The sequence below is a fragment of the Denticeps clupeoides genome, chromosome 9, assembly GCF_900700375.1.
Source record: "Denticeps clupeoides chromosome 9, fDenClu1.1, whole genome shotgun sequence".
NCBI lineage: Eukaryota > Metazoa > Chordata > Actinopteri > Clupeiformes > Denticipitidae > Denticeps > Denticeps clupeoides.
The window spans coordinates 5,022,858-5,049,611 of record NC_041715.1 but is presented as its reverse complement, the minus strand read 5'-3'; the positions used below and the strand labels follow the sequence as shown (position 1 = coordinate 5,049,611).

The 26,754-nt window shown below is 43.8% G+C and overlaps 1 protein-coding gene across 3 annotated transcripts in view; it reads left to right on the top strand.

The window, feature by feature from the left end:
- tanc1b (tetratricopeptide repeat, ankyrin repeat and coiled-coil containing 1b) overlaps nt 1–26,754 on the top strand; it is a 114,958-nt gene that overhangs the window by 22,701 nt on the left and 65,503 nt on the right. For all 3 annotated transcript variants that reach the window (XM_028990696.1, XM_028990694.1, XM_028990695.1), the window contains exons 3-4: nt 7,769–7,972; nt 20,227–20,331. In XM_028990696.1, coding sequence (XP_028846529.1) covers nt 7,769–7,972; nt 20,227–20,331 — 309 coding nt within the window. The remainder of the gene's footprint in view (nt 1–7,768; nt 7,973–20,226; nt 20,332–26,754) is intronic.

Below are 26,754 nucleotides of genomic sequence, written 5' to 3'. Positions count from 1 at the left end.
CTGCATTTTTTCCCACAGTAGCTGAAATTGCCCGTTTATGAAGAGGAATGGAAATTGTCATGGTTCCCGTGCCCCCTCTCCCCCCCTCCACCCTGCTCCTCTGTCTCCGGCTTGCTCCGTTCCCCTAAGTGAGTGAGGGGATTGGACAAGACAAGACATTCCTGAGCTCTGGACCCTCCCACACCACCCCCTCCAGCAGCACTCTTCCATATAAACCAGCTAATTTGTTCTCGTTGAGGACCACTGGGGGAGAACTTGGGATTCAGGTGTCTTTTTTTTTGACGTGTTGGAACTGAGGACCGTAACTGAGTTGAGTTTCTTCCCCCAGGAGGACCTTCATCCCAGAGTGGGAAAGCTCACTGTGTATGTTAGTACTGAAATAAAAACCAAAAAAAAGTAAAATATGAGCTGATGTTTGCAGATGGTGAGCAAATGTGCACCGTAGTCTTGGCTTTAAGTGAGTCATGCCGACATCGGGGGATCATTTCGCAAATGTCACAGTCAGTTAAGTGCCGTTACACCGCTTACAATTAAGCCCTTGATTTGATGTTGAATGATGGTATCACCCAGCACTTTGTTCTCGCAGCTCAGCTCATTTTGTGTTCTGATGAAGGACATGTGGCTGCCAGATGGCGTAATTAATAAATCACTTCCTGGTGCGTCAGTTTAAGCTTTTCTGTTTTTAATCACACTGCCTATAAGACATATATAGACTGAAATGTGTGTGTGTGTGTATATATACACACCAAGAAATTTTGTGTATAGAAATTTATACACAAGAAATTTTGTTGCATTTGCAATTGTGAATGTTTATTTGAACCTTGACCTCCTCTACCTGCATATTCGACATTTCATTTAATTTTAACAGTCATTGTCATAACAGCTGTATGGGTCATTTGAGATGAGGCCAGAGTTCGAAGGAGTTTGGCGGAAAGTTGAGATGCTGCAGCGCTGTTTCCAAGCCAAAGGGTGGGAGACACCGAATTATCCCGGCCTGTGACTCATGAAACCAATTCCAGTTTGACCCGTTCCTCTCTTCTCCTCTTTCCAGTCCCTTCTTTTTTGTTTCTGCTTGCATGCATGAACTCCGTGGCTTTGGATTTCTCCCTCTCATTTGACCAACGTCATGCTTGAGAGCCATGAGAGCTTTTGAGGAACAGTCCCCCTTGGCCTCGGAAGTACACAGGAAGAGTCTACAGCCGGGACGGTTTCCCGCTGTGAGAGTGTCGCGTGCTCGTAAAAGCTTTGTGTGTCGACAGAGGGAGTCTGCATAACAGCCATACTTCAGTCGGCCATGCTCTTACACCATGTTAACACACACATACACTCCTCCAGTCTTTCTTGTCCTTATTCCCTGTGGGAATAGCGTATGCCGCACGTGCATGCATGTTTTAAAAATCACGTTGGGAATTTTCATACTTAATCCGTTTTGGGCTCCCCGCCACACGTATATTACCGTAAGTGTTCAGCCTCCGCGGAATATTAAGAGACGTGGTCGGAATACCGTTTTATCGGACTGGAGCTTATCCCAGCTCAAGGTTACGTCCCCTTTGCCGAGGGTGGGGGGGGCGTAATGCAAGAGGGAGTCTTCTGGGTGTTATGGGGGAGGTGGAGGGCATTCCGGCACCATGCTCACTGCCAGGGCAATGCCGCGGCATTCCAGAATTACAGTAAATTAGAAAAAAGGCATTTTAACACCAGCTACGGACAGCCTCCTTTTGGCTTCCCCCGTCAGGGGTCGCCACAGCGAATTAACCGGACGGGTCGGCTGCACAAAGAGTTGGCAAAAGTTTTTACGCCAGATGCCCTTCCTGACACAGCCCTCCCCATTTACCCAGGCTTGAGACCGACACCATGAAATGTCCCCTCACATGTGTCCCCTGTGGCTGGGTTGGGACTCAACTGGCATGTAACCCTCTGGACATACAGTATAGTCTCATGGCTAAAGGGCATGGCCTCCTTTAAGAAACGCCTGGATCTTTTTCACCGCCGTCAAACATTCTAATTAGAAAGGATTGGTTCCCTCGGCCACAGCAAACACCGAAATTGCAGGCCTGCCGTGGACGCGCTTCTGTGTGGGTCACAACCCCACTGTCCCACCGGAGAGACTCCAACCACCTTTCATGTGGCGGGGCCAGTTTGGGGGAAAGGAAAACACAGGAGCCTCGAGTGACAGGCCTGCTGTCATCTGGTTAGCATGCAAACAGGGCAGCCCTGAGAGTTCTGCTGAAGATATGTGTAGTGCAAGGGAAGCATCAGAGTTAATGCACGTTTCGTTTTATTATTGTAAATTCATGTACATAACATGTACTACAAGACCCAGACCTTGAGCTTTGTGTTCTTATCCATATTGTATATTGACATATCAGTATAATAACCAGTTTTTAGCATCAAACCTTAACTTTACATTTACAGGATTTATCAGATGCCCTTATCCAGAGCGATTTACAATCAGTAGTTGCAGGGACAGTCCTCATGGTTAAAGGTAATGTAAATTAATCATGTAAATGTCACTTTGTGAGATAATTTAACATTAATACGAGTTCCCCAAGCCTGTCTATGGTCCTGCAGTGGCTAGAAATGGCGATAGGTGTAAAGAGTGCTTTGTTCATTCTGCTTCACTGTTCAGAGAGCGGCAGCTCAGACGGTCCGATCTGGAATTTGGCCCCTTATGTCGTTTCTCATGCTTTTTCTGCCCAGAGAATTTCTCACCCGTCCCCTAAAACATTATCTCCACCAACCGCCATGGCTTCCAAACGTGCAAAGCAATGCAGTTGCTCGGTGATTGGGTGTAAAAATTAGCACAAAAATATTTTTATGGAGATCCAACGGGTTACATTTTTTTTTTCTGGAAAAAACATTGACATGACTTCCTGTCTGCACCAAACATGTGGATGATGAATGGTGTTGATGACGTCATTTCCGTGTTCTGTATATACATAAACAGTGTGTCTATGAATGTGTTCATATAAAAAAAACTTTAACTTGATGCATCAATATATTGCATAGACAATAAATATATATTATGTACACATAGTATATGTACATGACACTGCCATTAAACGCTCAGAAATTATATATATATATATATATATATATATATATATATATATATATACACACACACACACACACACACACACACACACACACACACACACACACACACACATACACACAATACAAACACTCGTAGGGGATATGAATCATTAATACAAAGTACAAAACAGTCATCAAAAGAAAAAGGAGGGGCGCAAGAATAAACTACGAACTACAGGGTGGGCCATTTAAATGGATACACCTTAATAAAATGGGAATGGTTGGTGACATTGAACACATTTTATAAGTGGTCAGAAACTTGTAAATAACTCATGAAATAATTAAGTTATATTAAAACCAAGAACCATTGCTTTTCTTGTGAAATTACCAATAAATGTGATGTGTCACATGACCCTCTTCCTATTGAAAAAACAAAAGTTGTATCCAAGATGGCCGACTTCAAAATGGCCACTATGGTCACCACCCATCTTGAAAAGTTTGCCCCCTCACATATACTAATGTGCCACAAACAGGACGTTAATCTCACCAACCATTCCCATTTTATTAAGGTTTATCCATATAAAAGGGGCAGTGGTGGCCTAGCGGTTAAGGAAGCGGCCCCGTAATCAGAAGGTTGCCGGCTGGAATCCCGATCCGCCAAGGTGCCACTGAGGTGTCACTGAGCAAAGCACCGTCCCCACACACTGCTCCCCGGGCGCCTGTCATGGCTGCCCATTGCTCACTCAGGGTGATGGGTTAAATGCAGAGGACAAATTTCACTGTGTGCATCGTGTGCTGTGCTGCTGTGTATCACATGTGACAATCACTTCACTTTTACTTTAGATATAAATGGCCCACCCTGTAGACTAAAAAAACAACAAGAGCAAAAGAAAGAAAAATGAAGGCACACAGGCTGTAAGGCAAATACAGATCAGAACAATTATCATGCAGTCTTCCCACAGATTCACAGGATTTCAGTTTCATAAGAGAAAGGAAGTACTGTTTAAAGTCATTAATAAACAAAGAGAAAGATGGTTTATTGTTTCTCTACTTGCAACAGTTTATATGATATTTACCTAAAAAATTATAACCATATTTATCATGTCAGAGACAGATTGATAAGTAAGTTATCCATGTAAAAAAATAACAAGAAAAGAATCAAACAGTGGAATATTTTTTACCTTGAGTGATGACAGAATATGCATTTCAGACCTCAATTATCATGTATAAATTTGTTTTATGTGAGGAACCGGAAACGTGTTTCAGTCGGTCAAAGTGCCAATTTCATGGCCAATTTCGGTGTGTGCATGTGTGTGCATGCGTGTGCATGCGTGGAACTGATCAGGCAAGTGGTACTGATAAAGCTGCTGTCCTCTTTGCCCCGCCTCTATCCTCTTCATTAGCATTAAAAGCTACAGACACCGAAAAGGCGCGTCCTGGGGACATCTCATTGTGGGACTGGATCAAAGGCCAGATATTCTATATAATTTGTGCTGTGTTGGTTGCGAGTGTTTGTTCCCGATAATCCGTGGTACAAAGTAAGCAGCAGTTTCTTTGATCATATGGAATAGACTTACAGGGTCTGTAGATGAATAATATTTGCTTTATGTTTATGATTTTTTTTCCCCTGAGACCAAACTACAGCCACAGCGATGAGAGACTAAAGGCAAAATGTCAATGTCGCATTGCATGCATTGCAGGAGGGGACAGGCACGCAGTTAATACAATAGCAGGCGTGTACATAAAAGCTGCAGTAGCCCATAATTATCCTTCCATAAACAATCCCCAGCAATAACAAATTAAACTCCGCCTCAGAAGACAGTCTGATTTTGACAATCCGGTCCCCTACAAGGTATTTGGTACCCAAGGGGTTTCCTGGAGTCTGAGAGCTCAAGAGTTGAAAACTACATGTGAACGAATTCTCGTTTGATGCACGGACTCCACAAGTGCACAGCTTCTCGTCTGATGTTCTGAGAACGTTGTAAAGAGAACGTTTCTGCACACAAGCGATTTAACGTGGTCAGCATTACAAATGAGCTTAAATGTAGCTTGTAGTGACATAGAAGTAGTGCAGGATTTCGTGCAAAGTTGGTTCAGAGGAGTGAGTGTGGGTGGGGGTTAAAAAAGTGCAGCACAGCATACAACGAAATGTGTCCTCTGCTTTTAACCATCACCCCTGGTGAACAGTGGGCGGTTATTAACAGGCGCCCGGGGAGCTGTGTTTCGGGACGGTGCTTCTATCCGGCAACCTTCTGATTATGGGGCCGAGAAATACGACTGCATTCCCGCATGCTATGTAATCTCTACAGTAAGGATGTACAGTAGATCTGAGTCCTTTTGTGTTTTTAAGTGTGTGTGACCATCATATGCAAAAAATAAATAAAAATCTAGTCGTGCTTTTTTTTGGAAGGTTTTTGGTAGGTGCCTCTCTTGACATTATTATCATTTTTCTTTATGCTCCATTGATGCAACCGTCTTTATTTTATTAGCTGAAACGGACTCACTGGTCCATCTCGTCTGGTGGTTAAAACTTTTGTTCTCTTTGTGGATGTGCACAAGAACTTTACTCTTGCTTAATCTAGTGACCGAACACACAGAGGTAATTGGTGCCACAACGGATCCTCATATTTACTACAAACTGCTTTTGAATTTATTGGAACAATTTGTGTTTAATTGTTTATTTTGATGTGTACGTTAATTGGCGTGGCTCGGACAATTAACGATCTATTTAGCCAAAGTTGGAGTTAATGCTTTTCCGTTAGTCCTCGTTTTTTTTGGTGGGCGGGGTTACTGGGACTGAATGGTCTACAAGCACCAGGGAACCTGGGGCCAGTACGTTGTATTCCTAGTGAGAGGAATGTTCTGCACGTTCCCCCTCAGCCTGTTGGCAGCTTTGCCGCCTCCACCAGTTGAGTTTTACAGCCTGTTCCTCGAGTAACAAGTCGCTATTTTGACAAAATTATAGTGCCGACGGCTCCTGTACTGAGACGAGCAGAGGGGAAATTGCACGTTCTCTGCGAGCGCAGCGGTTTGACCCCGTGGGGTCAACGGGGTCCGGCAGGCCAAGCCGGACAAAAGAGGCCCGGCCCAGCGGGGCATTTAAAAGGTGCCGGAAAGCGTCCACAGGCCGGAGGAGGTGTGAGGGCATCAGGGCAGTTCCTGTTCTCTGGCAGCTCGCTTTGTTTCCTGAGACACTGGACATCTTTGTTTCTGCCAGAGGACGAGTGAGGGGGTAAAAAACGCTTTTGATGGTTCCCTGGTTTTGCCGTCAGCTACCCGGCTGTCTGATTGGCCCATGGGGGAAAGCCGGCCTGTCCACGCCTTTCAAGGCTGCTCTCTCATTCATGAGCCTAATCACGCCAACGGGACCCCCGAGGAGATCTGGAGATGTTCTTGTCGCCTTCGTTTTTACAGCCATTCGGGTCACTATGGCATATCTTGTTCGCAATGTATTTGCTGCCCGATTGGGGAAGGTTGAAGTGTTTAGGACACCGGTTGTGTGTGAACCACACTGTGCAGCCTGCAGACTTCACTCTTCGCCGCTGCTGTTGGGGAGGTCCAGGTCTGGGTTTCTCATCCAGGTTTCTGCGGGTCTGCAGAGGCTCCGGAGAGAATCGCATGTCATCTGTCGCGCCCGTGGGGCACTGTTTGTGATGGATATAGAGCTCCCCAGCTTCTGGAACCGTGGGGAGCAGAGGGCGGGGTAACGTGATGTGAGAAGCCGGCACACAGATCAGCCATGGCCAACTCTAGGATTTAGGATGAGTTTTGGGGGAAAGAAGTGTAGGAGGTTATAGATTATCTTCTCTTTTTCCAGGTATCCTAAATACAGATCTCTTATATGGCTAATTATGACTTTGGTCAGCTTGTTGGTACACAACTTCGCTGACTTCTTGAATACAATCGGCCCAGTGTCTTCTGAGGGGGCTTTAAACTCTTGAACCTGTTTTAGAGTCGGTATTAGAGTTTGTTTAGGCCTTAGAGCAACACAGAGTCTGCAAAAAAAATTGAACATGTTACTTTTAATGAAATTCGATCAAAAGGTTAGTTAATGGATGTTCAAACATTTTTATGGCTATACATCACATTCATTTTTGATCAATAATATCTTTGATATTATTGATGTTTGTTTCTAACAACATATAGCCTTCACTCTATTATCTTTATTAAAAATAAAATTAAATAAAAATAACCTTATTTTGAGAAACAGCTGTCCTGCCCGCATTCATTTTGTAGGACAGAAACTACAGGATACATGTGATTATGTACGATTTTACTGCAGATGTTGAATGGGTGGTAGCAGCCTAGAGGGTAACACCCTCGACCCAACAATCATGCTGATGGCTGATTTTATGTTTAAATATCAAATCAAACATCTATTAATTTGAAGTGGTGCCTTTTAATGCAAAACATTGTAATGCATTCAATTATTGAATAAAAGCACTTATTTTTCCCAGTACGGCATCTGTGGACGTTAAGAAGAACCTTTTTATTAGCTTTATTGTTTTTTCACAACTAACAGAGTAATTAACTGAAGAACTGAAAGCAGGTTTCCAGTTGCATTACTCTGTTGCATTGTGCGCCTTATGCAGATTTATCAAAGCGACTCGCCAGACCTGTCTGTCTGTTTACTACTGTTGATAAGCCGCTCAGATTTTATGCAACTTCTGTCTTGAACGCCGTCGCTGTGTACTGCAGCGTCTGAAGTCCTTCTCGCCTCGCCTCTCAGGTGGGGAGACAAACTCGCACAGTGCCCAGTGGGGGTACCCGGGTGGAGCAGGTCACCCGCCACAGGACCTGGGCAGAGGACACCACCACAGCGTGGAGGAGGCGCTCCGTTTCCCCAAAGGGGCGTCCATGTCCCTACCCTCCTCGCCGCTGCTCCCCAGACAGAACTTCATGGGGCCCTCCCGCTCCTGCAAGAAGTCTCCAGGTAACCAGGCAACGTCATGTCTTTTATGTTTGTACGTCCCTCCCTGAGTGTCTAAAGCGTGAGGTAATTAGAAGAGAAATGTTCTATTTTGTCCAAAGAGCTGGTAGGTTGTGCCAGAGACAGAAAACTTTGTTATTACTTTTATCTAATTATGATGACCACGTTACTTCATACTTCACAGAATCTTATCTTGATAAAAGTAAATTAAAATAGTGAATTAGTCTTTCACTAGTATGGAAGTTGCTATAAAAATTTTTATATTTTGGGGAAAGACTAGGAGACATTGACTCATGCCGTGCATGTCAGCGGCATCCCCGTGTTTCGTTCCCCTGCCCCAGCACCAACAGCGGCCGCGCCGCCTTCAAAGCGAACGGAGGTCACTGCATCTCAACGCGCTTCAGCTGGACTCCTTTGGAGGGTTTGTTTTTTTCCAGGGGGATTTCGCATGAAGGGTTGAAATCCATTAAGTGGTCACTTCAGGCCCCCTCACATCTGGGGCTCATCTGTGGCTGATGGCAGCTCAGTCTCTGAGAGCTTCGCTTTGATGCGGCATAAACACACACCGCCAATTAGCCTCAGGCTGTAGGCCCCTTTGCCCTTTCTGGTCTGTAGTTTGTTAGGCAAAGACAACTTTTAAAGGTGATAAGCCTGCCCTGCTGAATGTTGTCACTTTTTTACCGTGACACCCAGGTGCCTCTGTCTATCACGCGAAAGTTACAGGCTATTTATTGTATCTGACCTCAAAAAGCGTAGAAGTAACTGTTTATACCACATGAGGATTCCACTCACCATTGGGGGGTTTAAAATGACTGTATGATGCAAAGGCCGCAACACACAGGAAACATAAGCAGACCAGACGTTACAGACACTGTGTTCATATTACAAAGATCATATGTTGCACGTAATATTGCACGATATGTGAATGCAGTGTCCATTATACCTTACATAAACACATCACAGTGAATAACATTGCTCATTATGACAGACATTAATAACTGTTTTCTTTTGCTACAGTATGAACCTCATTTCCACTGGAATGTAACTTCTGGGGTGTAACCAGTGTGTGTAACTTCTGTTGTGGCTGCAAAACGAATGAACTGCGTTCATATATTAAATATTGCATATAAACGCAGTGTCTGTAAATTCCGGTGTGCATAACTTCTGTTGTTGCTTTTGCATTTGTGTTGACCCTTCTAGGCCACCACACATAACATTAGGTATGTCAATATCAATGTCATGTCAATCATGTATTAATAATATATCTGCAAATATTCAATATGTTTTTGTGATATTGGCCAGCAATATGTATAATGCATTCAGTTGTTCCTCTGTTTAATGTAGTCTGGAATAAAAGCCTCTGAAGACCATAGTGGGCAATATAAGATCTACAGGCTAAGTTGTTAATTCGATCGCATCAAGCTCCTTCAAGTGGAGCATCATTAAATTACCCTTCACTACCTTCAATTAAGGCCCGGTCCACATGGAATCTCTTTCTCTGAAACAGTCAAATTTCTATCCGATCGGGCCTAGCATCCATTGGAGGTGTGAACCTTCACTGGTCTCACGATTCGATTTGAGACCGAATTTTCAGACCGAATGTGGCATGCGCTGCACTTGCCGCAGGGTTCAGTGTAAAAATTAGGCGTGGTTTTCTAAACTTCCGGTAAGACGATAATGTCGTGTTGCACACTCAGAGACTGTTAAGGTCAGTTTTTCCGCAATTTTGGCTTTGTGAGTGTGTTTTTAGGTGGCAGAAAGAACACTCGCCCGCTTTTATTCTATTGGTCGTGCGAAAATACGTCACGGCGCGCTGTGTGAAACTCCTACCCGGAGCAGCGCTGTACTCAGATCAGGCAGCCATAGTTACTACCAGTACTGCATTTTAACGTTAATTTTTATGCTGCCACCACAAAATCACCAAGCAACATCATTATGATTTAATCAATTATGTTCTGCACGGCAGCGATGCAGAATCGTCCACGTCTACATCACGATGCATTGATCATTGCATCGTGTTTTCAACACCCTTAGCATCCACACAGAGACGGTGTTTCAGGGGCCCCAGAATGGTTATTTTCTGAAATGGGAAATTCTCAACCTGTATAAAATAATTAGTTTTAGATCAAAGCAAAGCTTTGCATCGTTATTTCCAGGTCGGCTCTGCCGTGGGCCCATGAGGTATCAGCCCAACCTCCAACCTGACCTATAACCCCGAACGTAGAATACATACAACAATGGTTGTGCTGCAAAACTTCATAAAGCAACTACAAGAAATCCGCTGTTCTGGGAGTTTAACACAGCGCTTAGGAGAATTAGATAAACAAAACGCGGGAGCAGGGAGTTACAGCGCCCCTTACAGGTGTGGAGGGCGGTTAAAAGAGCCGTCGGGATGTTCTCCGCATCTACAACATTTCCGATAACGCTCCCGGGTGGACCCAAAACCCGTTTTAGAGAAGATTTTGTGCAGACGGGGCCTAAGAGTAAAGGTCCGTCTGTTTATTTATTTCCAAATATTTAAAAATTATATACCAGGTGGGCCAGCGATTCGCTATTCATATTCCACTGACTGGTGCAACGTGTGTCCAATCTTCTCACGAAGTTCCCATGCGAGACAAAAAACATCCACGGCATTCCTGCTGTTTACCGACACACGTGGGAATAAAACCAACCCGGCCAGATCTTATTTGTTTTTGTGTGAACAATGGGAGAGCTTTTCACGTTTTGTCATGCCGCCATGTCTGACAATGGCCTATTCATTTCAAGTGTTCGCATGTGCCCTACATTACCTTCTACGTTCAGCTCTGGAGTGCCAGAGTGCAGAATTACACCGTATTTCACAATCCCTGTTTGTTTAGAGTGTACTCTACGATGGCAGAATTCTTATTTCACAAACGGCCAAACCACGAAAGCCTAATGATTTTTTTAAGGTTTTTTTTAAGCGAGAACGAAAGGAGTGGGAGATTGATGTGATATGCGTCACCTGGAGATAACGTGTATTGATACTGATGCAGACAGCCAGAATACATATCGCGAACAGAGTCAACCAGCCTATCAATCAACGCTGATAAGATTTCTATCATTCATCGCTACGGGAGTCAACAAGCCCTGAATGAGCCTCAGCACGTCAGTAATAGACACAGAAAACAGGCAGAAGATGGCAGCAGACAACCTGGAGGAAGCAGAGATGATGATGATATGATCTGAAATAGATCACGGCTTAATATATCATAATCTACTCATTATCAGATTTGACTGCTCATTCCATGCAAATCTTTTTTCATGTTGCACAGATACACAATTTCATTTAAAATTATAGGGACATTTACAAATATCCTTATATTTTGGTCCAAGGAAGTCACTATAAACACTTTTCTGTCTTGGCCCCTAGGTTGTAACAGCATTTATCAGACACCCTTATCCAGAGCGACTTACAATCAGTAGTTACAGGGACAGTCCCCCCTGGAGACACTCAGAGTCTTGCTCAGGGACACAATGGTAGTAAGTGGGATTTGAACCTGGGTCTTCTGGTTCATAGGCCAGTGTGTTACCCACTAGGCAACTACCACCCTAAATGAACTTCCCCCAGAGGTCAGGACAGCGCAGCACAGTATTTTCAAAACCTTCCTCCTTAGAAAGTACTGAAACTAACTTGTAACTTTCTGACTACAACCGACTGAATGATTGTATTCATAGTTGGGGGTCCTAGTGAACCAGAACTAATTACTCTCATTGATGGTGACATGAAAGCATGCTGTGAGTCTCTCAGGAAAAATGGCGTAAATGTTAACGTATGTTAAATTAACATAAAATTTATTTAAAAAAATCTTAACGACTGTACGTTTCTGGATATTTAATATCTGCATTAACGTAGAGAGGTGCATTATCAGCAACATTTCCTTATGGTTTCCAGCGGAATGTTTACTAATGTAAGCCTGTCAATTTAAGAGGTTCATTGATAATTAGAAAGCCGCTCTTCTCTGATCTTAATAGAGCTGTAACCAGGAGCACTGATTTAAAGAAGCAAAAGAATAAATGGCCAGATTCAGACTAGTCGATAGTCTGGCGCATCATTGCTAACCTTCTCAGTGACAACTTTTTATTCATTTTGCAATGTTGTCATATTCTCTGGTTAAAATTGAATTAAAAAAAAGTAGAAGGCAAGGAAATGTTACCACTGCGGGAGAAAGACGGCATGCCTGCACCGTTCAAATTTGTGGGAACCAAGGCAAGAAATTGAGCCCCTTTGCTCAGTTCTGCTTCGCCTGCATTTTTTAAAAAGCCACCAGAGACAGAGTTGATGTTAGGCCGTCAATTTTAGATTGAGTCATGCTGAGTCATAAAGACCCTCAGCTGCCATCTTTTTCCACAGAAATCAGACACTCCTCACGTCCATTTTGGCCGGAGCGATCGGCCCCGGGAGGCCTGCGGTGCGTTTCGGTGGCACAGATCTCCCCCCTGAAACAAAAGGCTGCGCCAGCAAGCCAAATAAAAGCGCATCACATGACTGCCGGCGCTTTGATCAGCGGTTAGTGATGAGAGGAGAGGGGGTTTCAGAGAGAGAGAAACCGCAGACATGTGTTCCACAGGGCCAGCGGGTTTCCGGCCTCTGCCTGCCATGCGAGGCCTCAGGCGTCCCGAGTGACTCCTTACTGACCTCCGCTGGTCACCTGGGGTCAGTGTAGCCTGAGCTTTTCACCACCTCAAGGTCAAAATGCTGCCCTGGGTCAAAGGTCAGATTTGTGGATTTTTTCCCTGTGGAACAAATTGCACTCGTTCCATTACAGGGTCTTTCGCTCGCCCTCAGATTCACCAGATCTGGAATTTATTTTTATTTAGATCGTAGTCTCTTGCACTCTCTTGCTGGCAGTTTGATTTTGGCTGTTAGTGTAAAAAAAATTCACATTTTATTTAACATTAATTAATTAATATTAATTATCTTCATATCATGGGTCAGAGCATCTCCAAAAGTACATTTTACACGTACGAGAAACACCTACGAGAAACACCTCATCTACGAGAAACAACTCATTCTACACCTCTACACCTCATCCGCCGAGCTCAGAACGTAATGAAGGACTCTCACCACCCCTCACATGCCTATAATCTGGCAGATAGTTCCGCAGCATCAGAACTGGAACTGCCAGACACTGCAAGAGCTTCTTCCCCCCAAGCAGTCAGAGTTCTCAATGCACCGCCATCACCAGAACACTGATAAACTCAACAACACACTTCCAGCCTTATGCACTTGATGCACATTTCAACTCATTTTGCACATCTCTGCTCTTTTTGCACATTCCTACACATTTTGCACAAGTTTGTCTTGTCTTGTGTATCCTGTCCACTTACAAGCATCTTACCTGATGTTGTCCAGTTATGTCCTGTTCGACCTGTTCATTGTACAGAAAAGTTCTACTTTTCTCCTATAGCGATAATCTGCACCATATTAGGCAAGTGGTTTTAATATTGTGGCCTAACCTCGAACAACTTTTTTTATTGCCTCTTGTATGCTGGAAAAAAAAAGAGAAATATTATATATATATATATATATGTGTGTGTGTGTGTGTGTGTGTGTGTGTGTGTGTATATATATATATATATAATTTCTCTTTTATATATATATGTATATGTATGTATGTATGTATATGTGTGTGTGTGTGTGTGTATATATATATATATATATATATAGAGAGAGAGAGAGAGAGAGACACAGTACAGGCCAAAAGTTTGGACACACCTTCTCATTCAATGTTTTCTTTTTTTCATGAACATATCTACCAATGTAAATGGTAGATATGATGTGATCATAAAAAAAATGCATAAGTAAAACAAATAAATATGTTTTATCACCATATTTTAAAAATGCCTAATGTGCTTTAAAACCAGCACACACCTGTTATATTTTTATAAAAAGTAGAAAAATAAACAACGAAATAAATAAATAAATGATCAACTCCAGAACGCTGAAGGCCGATCCTGCTCAGGCCAGGACGGTTATCCTCCAAGCTTATCCCTCTCAGCAGGCTGCCGAGATACATTTCAGGTAATATTGTACATGTTTTATATGCATGTGTCCCATGTAACCAACCTTTATGTTTGTCACTGACTTTATGTCACTCTGTATTCCAGAGAAACGTTGCTTCAATTCACTATGTACTGTCAAACCTGTATGTAGCTGAAATGTCACTTGAACTTGATCTTGGAGAATGAGCCCAGAGGAAAATTGGGAATTTTCTGAATTTCTGACATTTTTTTTACCGTCGGCTACGCCAAAGCACATTTCTCTGTGATAGACGTTCTGAACTTTTATCTCTGCTGAGACTCTGGACCTGACCTGATTGATGTATTCTCAATACATATAAAGAATATATAACCGTATGTTCAGAAATGTTGGAATTTGTATATTTAACTCTACAGAATGCTGCTGAAATGTGTTAGCAGCAGAAAAGCTTTTGAAACTTTCAGATTGTCACCTTGGAGATGAATGTGGGTCCATCGTTGGGCAGATGCCTTCAAATGCCCGCAGCCCTCAGGAATTTAAAAGGGCCAGGACTGAGCATGTGCACTGAGCACTGAGCTGTCCTCAGTTCTGCTTGTAGATCATAGATCATGTGTGTTTCTTTGACCGTGTGTGTGCGTTAGCGTGTGCACATTTTATATTAATATGATAATGAAGACCAAATGTAGTAAACAGGAAGGAATCTTTGTTTGCAACCTAATTTAGAGAAGATTTGTTTTTTCAATGCGTCTCGTTTGAACGCTGCTGAAAAAGTGATTTAGACACAGATACTATTACTAAGTGACATGTTATAAGTGTTTTGAATGCTTATGGGCTAAATGTGCTTCATCGGTATCCAATTACCCCAATGCTGACCTATTCTTAATACACCAGAAAGAAACCCCTTTAGATTGGACATTTGAAGAGGACATAAATGATTTTCCTACGAGACCAGTGCCTTGCGGACTATTGACTTCCAGGGGTGCTGAGGGATGTTAACGAAGGGCAAATATTTGCCAACTGGCAGTAAGCAGGTTCTGGGAGGCTACTGGTTCACGTCTGTGAATGATGGCTGAGTGGAAATTGTTTAATTATTAATATTAGTAGAGTTTTGAAGCGCTTTTGTCATGAAGATAAATGTGTTCCATTGGACGATTCCCTACTTGATGCACGGGACATTTTAATAACGCAAGTTACTTTATCCCCATAACTAGTGGTCAGAACTATGAACAAGTGTGTCATGTATGCAGTACTTGTCGTGCCTTACTAACACTTGCAACACTTCAGTATAATAATGCTTATGCAATATATGCAGCTAAAAGGACCGTGATGGTGTGATGCACGGGACATGATCAATCGAGAGATGTAACTGTGTTGCAAATGTCTGCAAAACCTTTAATGTTTAAAAACGTTAAAATGAAATGATGTTCCACATCCAAGTACCCATCTTAAATACTAGGACAAGTAAAGGTGCAAATATTGCAGACAATTTTTTAGCATTTTGGTTCAATTTTCCAGAGAATCACTGTGATTTGACCATTATTTGGATTTATTGATCAAATATAATTACTTACATCTGTAAATTCAGTTTTATTTGTTTTGTGTTTAAATAGCTTGGAATTGTTACATCATCCATATATTTACGGAACCTGATCGGGAAACAATTATTGTTATTGGATGGAAAAATAGGTGTTAAAAAAAACTCTCAGTCGGAAAGACTCAGTGTTCATTCAGTGCCTAATTGTGAAATGAGGTTCTGGGGTGCATTACACCCGCAACAAGCTTACTTTGGTACAATACTTGTTTATATCTAATCCTAACCTCATCTTTAACCCTATTGACCTAACCATACGTTGCATTGCTTTTAGAAATAAACTGCATTTTTCTGCTAAACCTAATCATAACTGTGGGGATTCACATTGGATGATAATGTAAAATGCTCTTGTGTTCTCTAGAAGGCTTTTTTACAGACTATTTTTAATGCAAAGCCAATGTAATGACTGAGAAAATATCAATTAGATGCGTGTAATTGAAACATTGCAAAATTTTGATGCAGTAATGCATCGTCTAGATACGTCAAATATATCACTATCATATATATTTTTTTCTTAGATTTTTTAGTGAGAGGGGACTTTTTTTTTTTTTTTTTTGCAGCAGCAGCAGCAGGATTGCAGGTCCTGAAGGTCATAACTGCGGTGGGTTCTTGGTGGAGCTTCCTCCGCCGCAGGGCTATACCACATGTAATTTTTGAACAAAAAGGCTTGAAAGGCTGGTCCAATGTTACCTCTGCAGCTCCATTCACAGACCGCTGGTGCTGTGGGATGTTAGGGTCTGGTGAACGTTGATACCTTGACATCTTGACCTCTGACCTGCATTATTCCCGTCACCACCATTTAGGCTTAATCCTCTCTCATGAGCATTAGATGCAACTAAATTGTTAGTTTTCATTTACATATTTGTCATTTGCATACATTAAATGTGCCTACGGTGATAGTAATTGAATTTGCCGCCCGCTGGCGTGGGCGCTCAGGTGTGGCTCCTGAGGCGAAAGTGCTTATCTCAGCTTTACATCGCCACGTCTCGATAATCTCACGTCGGGAAATACAAGTCGAATGCTGAACGCACAGCTCGCCATTAAAGATGCATGAAGCCTCGCCAGATATTAGATGCCCCCAGACCTCTCTCCCTCGGACAAAAAAAAATATGCGGCGTGTTGCGTTAAGAGGAATAATTTTCTAGATGTAAATTAGCATTTTCTCCTTTTGCATAATATATATGGCCGGGTACCGTGGGTAAGCTACAGTGCAGCTCTTTCAGGAGGCTGATTGGACAGATTGGCACGCTGTATTGTGAGGGCGTTGGGGGCGGTTAGTGGTTTGCTCGACGCTGGCTGTTTTATGCCTCCAAATTTCGTCCTGTTCCGATCTGAATGGACGAGGTTACTCGGGGTGCGGCGGTATGAAGAGGGGCTTGTTTGCCGGCTGTCTTTGTTTGGCTCTGCTGCACACAGGCCTTGTTGTGAGTGCCGGGTCTGCTGTAAATGTGAAGATGTGGCAGAGTTCATCGGGAAGAATGTGACGACGCTCCTTCATGCGTTCTTGAAAAGGTTATCTAGATAATCTGGGCCATTCAGTCGGATTCGACACGGCAAACACACTCCAGGGTGTGAATGGCCTGCACAGCTGAGCTCACTGCTCACATGACCATGAGGTGTGTGTTCACCATTGTGTGTGTGTGTGTGTTATCTGACAAAGACTCCAGTTTGTGTGGTTCTGTAATAGTCATGGCTAGTTGGGAGTGTTCACCAATGTCATGTGCAGTGTGACTTCAGGATTTACATAAATTAAATAAACATGGCTAGTTATCTGTATGCAGAGGTGGGTCGAGTAGCCAAGCATTTCACTCAAATATAAGTAGGGTTAGTCCACAATAATAATATTCAAGTCTAAGTAAAGTAGCAAAGTAGTCATCCAAAAAATTATTCAAGTAAATGTACAAAAGCATCTAGTGATAAAACTACTCAAGTACCGAGTAACTGTTTGATTGTAATATCTCATTTATTTTTTAGAAATGATATATTCGGACAGAAAAAATATAAATGTGCTCATTTACATTTACAGCATTTATCAGACGCCCTTATCCAGAGCGACTTACAATCAGTAGTTACAGGGACAGTCCCCCTGGAGCAACTTAAGGTTAAGTGTCTTGCTCAGGGACACAATGGTAGTAATTGGGATTTGAACCTGGGTCTTCTGGTTCACAGGCGAGTGTGTTACCCACTAGGCTACTACCACCCATAGGGTGGCTCATTCTGGTATGTCCTAATAATGATAATAATAAAACGTATTAAAGTACATAGTAATTGATGGGCTAAATCCCAGTGAACAAACTACCTTATATATGCTAATTAGATGTGTTAGCATCTAAACAATAATGCTAATTCGTTAGTTACTCTAGTAAATGTAACAGAGTAAAGGTAACTTGTTCCTACTCACCTCTGTATGTTTTAGAGGAGGAACTAACTATCCACCCAGACCATTTTGTTGCTGTGTAATTATTTCTGAAGGCCCCGAAGATGAACTTTAATGATGTTTTTACAGAATCCCGAATCTCGCAAAAGCTCCATCCCCACACACTGCTCCCCAGGCGACTGTCATGGCTGCCCACTGCTCAGTAAGGTTAATGGGTTAAATGCAGAGGACATATTTCGTTGTGTGCACCATGTGCTCTGCTGTATATCACTTCACTTTATTATTATCTGTGTCATCTGTAGAGGTGTATTTATAGCGATAAACCTTGATGGTCCTCGGTTTGAGGGATGTGGGGCCGTTCGGACCCGTCCTCACGGTGGTCCTCTTGCTTTAACAGCCTGATCTCCGCGGAAAGGAAGGTTGTGGAGACCCGGGGGACTGATGGTCTCGCACTGTGACCACGTGAACGCTTGTTAAACCGGGCCTTAAGTGCCTTTTAAAGCATTCTGATTCAGAAAAGTCCAGTTTCAGGCGTTTACACATCCTCAAAAAGCGTGTAAATGTCACGCGAAACTCCTGCCCCCCCGTCGCATTTCAGCACAAGTGTCCATAGATGGCAGCGTGGAGCCAAGAGAACCCCGGGGCCTTAATGAGCTGCGAATGGATGCCTTCAAGAGCCTTTATAAACACACGCTGAACACACACAGCTGTGGGCTTCAAAGACTTCAGCATGGTGAATCGCTAAGGTGCAGTCGGTGACCTTTTTTTTTTTGTGTTGCCAGCCCTTTTTTGGCTGCAGGAAGACCATGTGATTACCGAGAAGCGCTTGTGTAGCCCAGGATCTTCATTTATAGCCCGTTTTTCTTTTGATGTTTGCTCTGACTTGGGGTGTAGTAAACATGGTGCAACGTTGATAGCTGTGTCGTAGTTTTTTTTTATTTTCTTTTGTAGGTGGATTGCAAAAAAATGATCATTACAGAAATAAACGGATAAATAAAAAGTAAGAAACTAACTAGGAACGCGCCACCCAGACATTTTTGCTGGTGTGTAAGTATTTCTGACACCCAGAAGATGAACTTTAATGATGTTTGTGTTAACAGGGTTTAAAATGGGAGAAGCAGCAGCTTTATTTATACAGCACCTCACAGTGTTATACAAGTAAAAAGCAACTAAAATAGTAATAAACATAACATTTATGTAATAAAATGAAATACATGACACGTAGCAAATGGAATAGAAAATAAGAACTGACGAAATAACGAAGGTCTCATTGCAACAGAGAGAGTTGTATCTGAGAACAATAGATAATTGAAATGTGAATCAAAGGTCAGTGTTGTGTTGATTCAGTTTTGACACACTCTCCCTCACTCACTAACTACCCATAACCACTGAATCCTGATCAGGACCTCACACACCCACACATTTAAAGAAAGGGCGGCGAGAGGAAACTGGAGAACGCTGAGGAAACCCTCATGGGGAGAACGTGTGAACAAAAGGAATGTGAATTATAATGCAGCTCTGAATGATAGTGGGTGTGGCTACTGGTGGTAGTAGGGTGGGTAGTAACCTAATGGGTAAGACACTCGCCTATGAACCAGAAGACCCAGGTTCAAATCCCACTTACTACCATTGTGTCCCTGAGCAAGACACTCAACCCTGAGTGTCTCCAGGGGGGGACTGTCCCTGTCACTACTGATTGTAAGTCGCTCTGGATAAGGACGTCTGGTAAATGCTGTAAATGTAAAAATGTAAATGTAAAAAATGTAATAAGCATAATGCCACTGGGATAGACCACCTTTACTGTAGATATCGTCTCACTCACACACAGAATGCATGGACGCCGGCACTCATGCTCACACAGTTGCTATGGAGAAAGGCGTCCAATGGGGAGAGTGCGTCAGCATTTGGACAAGCGTGGTCCAGCTTGCCCACCAGCAGGTCCATGTGGCTTCCTGTGGCCGCAAAGTCGGACACTACACATTCTCTGTCTCGTTCTCTGTGCTTCGTCATTCCTGTGCAAGGCCACAGTTGTTAGGAAGTTTCCAGGGAAGATAATTGACCTGTTTTTTTTTCCATCCACCGGCCACTTCATCATAGTTCCGCACAGGAAAGGTTAATCTGGCAACAATTAGCTTATCTTCCTCTTTGTCTCTTTTGTCTTCTGTCTTCTTGCTCCTTCGTTATTTTCTCTCTCGCCCTCCCCCCCTCTATCTCTGGATATCCCTCTCTCTCTCTCTCTCTCTCTCTCTCTCCCCTCCCTTTCTGTCGCTCTCTTGCCCTGCCTGCAGGTCCAATCAGAAAGCCCAAGTATGTGGAGAGCCCTCGCGTTCCCGGAGACGCCATCAGCTTGGCACTGAGGAAGGTCACCGACAGCAAAGAGTCCCCTCACAATGGTGAGTGTGTTTGTGTGTGTGTGTGTGTGTGTGTGTGGTAGACAGACGGACTGAGTGAAAGCTCGTTGGAGGGACTAATGGGGCTCCGGTGTCTATAATAAACCGCGCGGCTCATCCTCTGGTATTCCAAACAAGCCTGGAGTTCCAGCGGTGAGGCGAGCCGGGGAGGGTGTCACGCTGTGACTGTTTGTGGACGTGACCGCGCTCTGGCTTGATTCGCACGCCGGCTCTGCGGAGGTGTGTTAACGTGTGCCTGCGCCATGTGCGCATGGATGTTGGTGAAGTGTTTGTTTTTGGGAAAGTTTTAAAGGGCCGGGAACGCTCGCCTTTCCAAACCCCGGCGGCTGCAGCGTTCACCGGGGAGTTTACACATTAATCACAACGAGCAATTTCCTCTGTGTGTCTTTCCAGTGTGTGTGTGTGTGTGTGTGTGTGTGTGTGTGTGTGATTCCCTCTGCTGCCCTATTATGATTTCCAGACGAGGGTGGAGCTGAATTCCTGCTCGAGGCTTAAATGGCGTGGTGGTGGTGTGTGTGAGTGAGTGTGTGTGTGTTATCTTTAGTAAGGGCTCTGCAAGGCGTCCCCTTGCTTCTGCGCTGCAGTCGGATTCAGAGGGGTCCCGGACAGGGCTGCTCTCTAAAGGAATGTGTGCTCATTCGGTCTCTGTCTCTGTGTGTGTGTGTAATCATGCACACACACACACACACACACACACACACACTCACACGTGTGTTAAATGCTACTGGTGAAGAAGGCGGCAAATAATTAATGCAGCTTATTTTTTATATGCATGTCATTTGTATGACAATCTGTCGTACCTGTCATGATAAAAACATTTCCATTTCAACAGCATAAAACAGGGATCCAATGACAGACACTTGGCAGCAGTGTGTGTGTGCGTGTGTGTGTGTGTGTGTGTGTGTGTGTGTGTGTGTGTGAATAGGGTTGGAGGGGCAGCATTGCAGATTCGGTGCATGGCGGCACACTCCAGGAATGTAGTGTGAATTGTTATGGGACATCTCCAGGTTTGACCTGTTTAAAGGAGCCAAAAATAACCTTCTAACCCGTCCTGATCTTATACCAGACCACCACACACACATACACACGCACACGCACACACCCCAAACCCCTCCCATTTATTTAGTCTCTAGACAGCATCACCACACACAGAAACCACGGCATATATTTACACACTGGTGACTGGTGTTCTGGTCTCATACACTCGCACACACACACTTCATGCCAGAAATGCATTCCCAGCTCCAGCTGAGGAGCATAGCCCACCCCGCGGTGCGTGTGGGAGAGGAGCTCTGACCACCCTGCAGCTCCACAGCAGGGCCAGGGCTAGGAAACTTGCATTTTCCGGATGTTTCCGAAAATTGAGCTGTTTGGTTTTGTGCCGAAACCTGAGGTGTGTTCCTCATGCCATAAAAGGGAAGCAGTCAGCTCCGCTAAACCAAATCACTCAGCATCGTTTACTGACTCCGTCAAATAACGTGCAGTCGGTTCAGTCATAAATGCTGCCTTAATAAGGCGTAATTGGCATCCATTGGCTGCCGGGGCTGCGGGGACCAGGTGTTCCGCTCCCAGTTTTCTATTCCCGCGCTCCATTCTCACCCCAATCTGGTTAAAACAGAAAATCTGGCTGTTCTTTTACGTGGGTTTATCACAGTTTTATTACAGAACTTGCACGAGTGCCACAGACCGAGTAACTTACACTCTTACACCAGCAAATCAACATGGCCTCTGGCACATGCCCAGTATGTATTTCTCTATCCTCATTCTGAGAAGCATAACGTGAATTGCCGTTAACAAGAACAAGTGTACCGCAGTGGAAAAGAGCATTATAACGAGTGCAACGGGCACTATTTTCAATCTGCTGCGACGCGCAGCGCCGTGCGCCAAGCTTGGGTCTCGTTTGCTGGCCTACGTTTAAACGGGAATTTATATTAATGCAATCAAGGAAGATACCTTATTGATGTTTGCATATGTAATGCAATGACTCATTGTCAATCATCGGGTTCCTCCGCCCGTGTGGATAAAAACACGATTAAAGATGGAGTTTTCTGAGCAACAGGAATAGTTGCACACCAACAAAAATGATAGCTAGTTTCTCTTTTTTAAGATAGAGATAGGTACCAAACCAACTCTTTCTTTTTTTTTTGTCTATTTACGAAAATCCTGAGGAAGCCTTAGCGTGTACCGCTGTGCTTTGCGGCAGTTTGAAAATAGTGCCACTTTAAGGCCCTGTCCACACGAGAAAGCTTTTCTCTAAAACGAGGTTTTGGTTTCTTAAAAACATCTGCGTCCACACGGAGATGCAGAGAATGGCCTCCACACCTGTAAGTGGCGCTGTAACTCCCTGCCCTTACCCACGTGCTCTCCTTGTTTAGTTCTCCTCCGCGGTGAATTACTTCTCCAGCCTTGTCTTTTCATCAGAAATCTTGCAGTTGGTCTATGAGCTTCTGCAGCGGCTGCAGCACAACAACAGACGTGTTATCCGCCAATGTTGTATGTAAAGTGAAGTGATTGTCACATGTGATACTCAGCAGCACATGATGCACACAGTGAGATTTGTCCTCTGCATTTATCCCATCACCCTGAGTGAGCAGTGGGCAGCCATGACAGGCGCCCGGGGAGCAGTGTGTGGGGACGGTGCTTTGCTCACCTCAGGCACCTCAGTGGCACCTTGGCGGATCGGCAACCTTCTGATTACAGGGCCGCTTCCTTAACCACTAGGCCACAACTGCCCCAACACGTTTGGGGTTATAGGCCACGTTGGAGATTGGGCTAATACTTCAGCGTTTTCACAAAAAAAGCTGCTCTGCCGTCCACACAGACACGCAGAATAGAGAAATTCACTCTGGAACCCGTTTCAGAAAATGACCATCCTGCGTCCCCTCGAACAACATTTCTAAGCCAGATCGAATGGAAATTTTTCTGTTTCAGAGAGAAACATTGGTTTTGTTGGTTTTGTATCAATGAGCATCAACAAAGGGAAGCACAATGATGAACGGGTCGAGGATCAACGATGCCAAAGATCTCCTGCGTCTGCTTCCGGGTGGCCAGCCCCAGGGACAACCGGCGCCCCCTGTGGTCCCGGTTTAGTTCTATTTTTCATCTGATTCCGTTGAAGTGTCAACACAGCGGACGGTTATCAGACACCTGTCTGGTGACCGGGCGACAGCGGCCAGCCTGTCGGTGATGGACTTTACCCATAAGCCCAACATCGCAGCGTAAACAAACATTCCTACGGGATTCCTACAGAGCTACGGGCTTCAGGGGTCTGGCCCAAGTCAGTACCAGTCGGGAATGTCGCTGGAGACGTCCGGAATGCCGGATGTGGGGATATTTAGAGATCTCTGTCAGTGGCTACTTAATGTTTTAGCAGGGAGGCCATGAAGTTTCTCATCTGATTGTATTCCAAGCGAAAGATCTGCATGACCGCGTGATTGGTGAAATATCTTGGATGGCTTCTGGATAATCTTTGGCCCATTGGACAGATTTACCCGCTAATATTATTTGCCAAGGAAACGTTGTGGGTTTTTTTTGTTCTTTATGTTTGCATGGTACAGAAGAGACAGTGGAGATTATGGAGATCATGGGAGCACAGAGTGACTCAGGAGCGAGTGCGAGTGCGTCTGAACATTCGGTCTGTCTGAAGGTGGATTGAGTTTCTCCTCTGCCCTGGGACTTGGGTGTTTGTTCGCCACGCATGTTGCGTGTGACAGGCGGCGAGGGATCTGTTTCCTTCAGCTGTGGTCCAAAACCGAAAACACACACACACACTCACACACACACACACACACACACACTCACACACACTCACGTCAATCTACAGTCACTGTCAGGCTTTGGCCCCTTCTGGTCGCCTCATCTAATAAAATGTTTTCCATTATGGTTCTTCATATATATTTTGAGAGCCCTTGGCATTTCCGTTTAATGGTATTAGTCCAGTGTGCGCGTGTGTGTGTTCACAAGCTCTGTCGGCGCTGCGTCCTCTGGACTGTGAAAGTCCTGTTTTGAATATGAAATCCATGCATTTGAAAGATGAAGAGTGGCGCTCTGTGATCGTGTGTGCTGCGGGGGTTTCCGTGGATTTTCGGCATTCATTCCCGCGCATTTGCAATACGTAGAATATGACTTTTAGGGTGGGCAAACGTCGGTTCACACCAGTATCAAGCGCAGTGTGTTGATGTTACACATCATCGCCAGAACAGCTGCTTCTGGAATCCCGTCGATTCAGAATCAAGTTGCAAAAATACAATTACAAGTACGAGTGCTTGTTTTATAACACCCTACGTGTCTCAAATTATAGAACCTGGTGATGGGCAGGGAGGAAGCAACATGAAATCGTAAAGTATTCCCACATGACTCCGTCAGATGGGTAAAACGTACAAGACCAGTTGTAATTGGTTCTATGCACAAGTTGAATGTGTTGGTATGTACTGCTGTGTAGGCAGGTGAACTACGTGTTCAGGTAGAGCTAAACGTGTCCACCGCCACTGCAGTTACTTATGGTATCATTATAAAGTTCTCCAGGCAGTATTACTAAATATGACAGAAAAATTTGAATTTTATATTTTGACCCGGGGTCCTGGAGGGCACTGATCGGGCACATTTTACAGATTGCCCTCATTTAACACACCCGACTCCACCTCCCTGCCTATTAGCACCCAGTCCTGGAGTGGAAAGACGTGAGACGATGTGCAGGGCTGCTGACCCCTGGCTCAAACCCTGGTCATTTACATTTACATTTAAGGCATTTGGCAGATGCCCTTATCCAGAGCGACTTACCATCGATGAAGAGATCAATTCCGGTTCACTAGGACCCCAAACTATGAATACAATCTTTTATTCACTCTGTTGTAGATTCTGTACACAAGTTCAACAATAAGAAAGTTACAATTTAATCTAAATCTTCTCTAAAGAGGAAGGTCTTGAGCTGTCGTTTGAAGGTGCTCAGTGACTGAGCTGTTCTGACCTCGAGGGGAAGTTCATTCCACCACCGAGGGGCCAAGACGGAGAAGAGTCTAGATGAATGTTTTCCTTTTACCTTCAGAGATGGAGAGACCAGGCGAGCAGTACTGGAGGCTCGGAGTATACGAGGTGCAGTGGTGGTCATGACACGTGCAAAGTAACATAAAATATCACACAAAATAATATCATATCTCCAGTCATGTCTGCTAATGAACTTTTTAAAAACTTCAGTTCGCATCTTAATGGTAAACTGTCGGTAAATATACATGTTTCAGCGTGTGGGGACTGGGTATTGTGCGCTGCCTGTACGGAAGGTCTGAAGAACGTGCTGGTTTTTTAACAGTGTCGAGCTCTGACACGCTGTAAACATGATTAAGACCTGCTCTGAGCAAAGCTGATGAAACAGAACATTGGGCCTGAGCTCAGCATTATTGCAGGTTTGCGGCAGATTTTTGGCCGATATCCCCCATCCAAAGTCCAATGAAGAATTTGTGGGCAAAGGTTTGTGCAAAGGCTTGAATTGTTCAGCGCAAGCAAAATATGAAATATATGTGTATATTTTAAATATATATGTATATTTGACTATTAATGAACACATGTGGAGCTATGTACTTAAGAAAAAGTGGATGTTTTGGGGTGAGCTGGACCGCAGAGTGAAGGCAAAGGGGCCAACAAGTGCTAAACACCTCTGGGAACTCCTTCAAGATGGTTGGAGAACCATTTCAGGTGACGACCTCTTGAAGCTCATCGAGAGAATGCCAAGAGTGTGCAAAGCAGTAATCAGAGCAAAGAAACTAGAATATAAAACATGTTTTCACTTATTTCACCTTTTGTTAAGTACATAACTCCACATGTGCTCATTCATAGTTTTGATGCCTTCAGTGAGAATCTACCAATGAAAATGGTCATGAAAATAAAGAAAACACATTGAGAAGGTGTGTCCAAACTTTTGGCCTGTACTGTGTATACACACACACACACACACACACACACTGAGTGAGAGAGAGAGAGAGAGAGAGAGAGATATGCATATATATTTGCATATGCATATATTTGCATATATATTTGCGCATATATATATATGTGTGTGTGTGTGTGTGTGTGTGTGTATATATATATATATATCAGTCTTAAGAATTACACATTTTAAATTATGATTAATTGCGATTAATTCTTTGCAAAATGTGCAATTAATTTGTTACTGTTTTGTTAACCAGTTGACAGCCCTACTTATACAGTTGGCTGTTGAAGAATGTTATGAGGGATTTATGCTCAAGTACCTGCAATCCGTTCCGTGGGTGGTAGGATAGATGTGGTCCTGGAAGTTATTTGGAATAAGACAGATACACTAAACAAATGGTGTAATGTTAATTTCCTTATTTACTATATCACAGGATTGTGTAGGGGGCTTTAAGGCATTTGTTCATCAGGTCTTCACTGCTA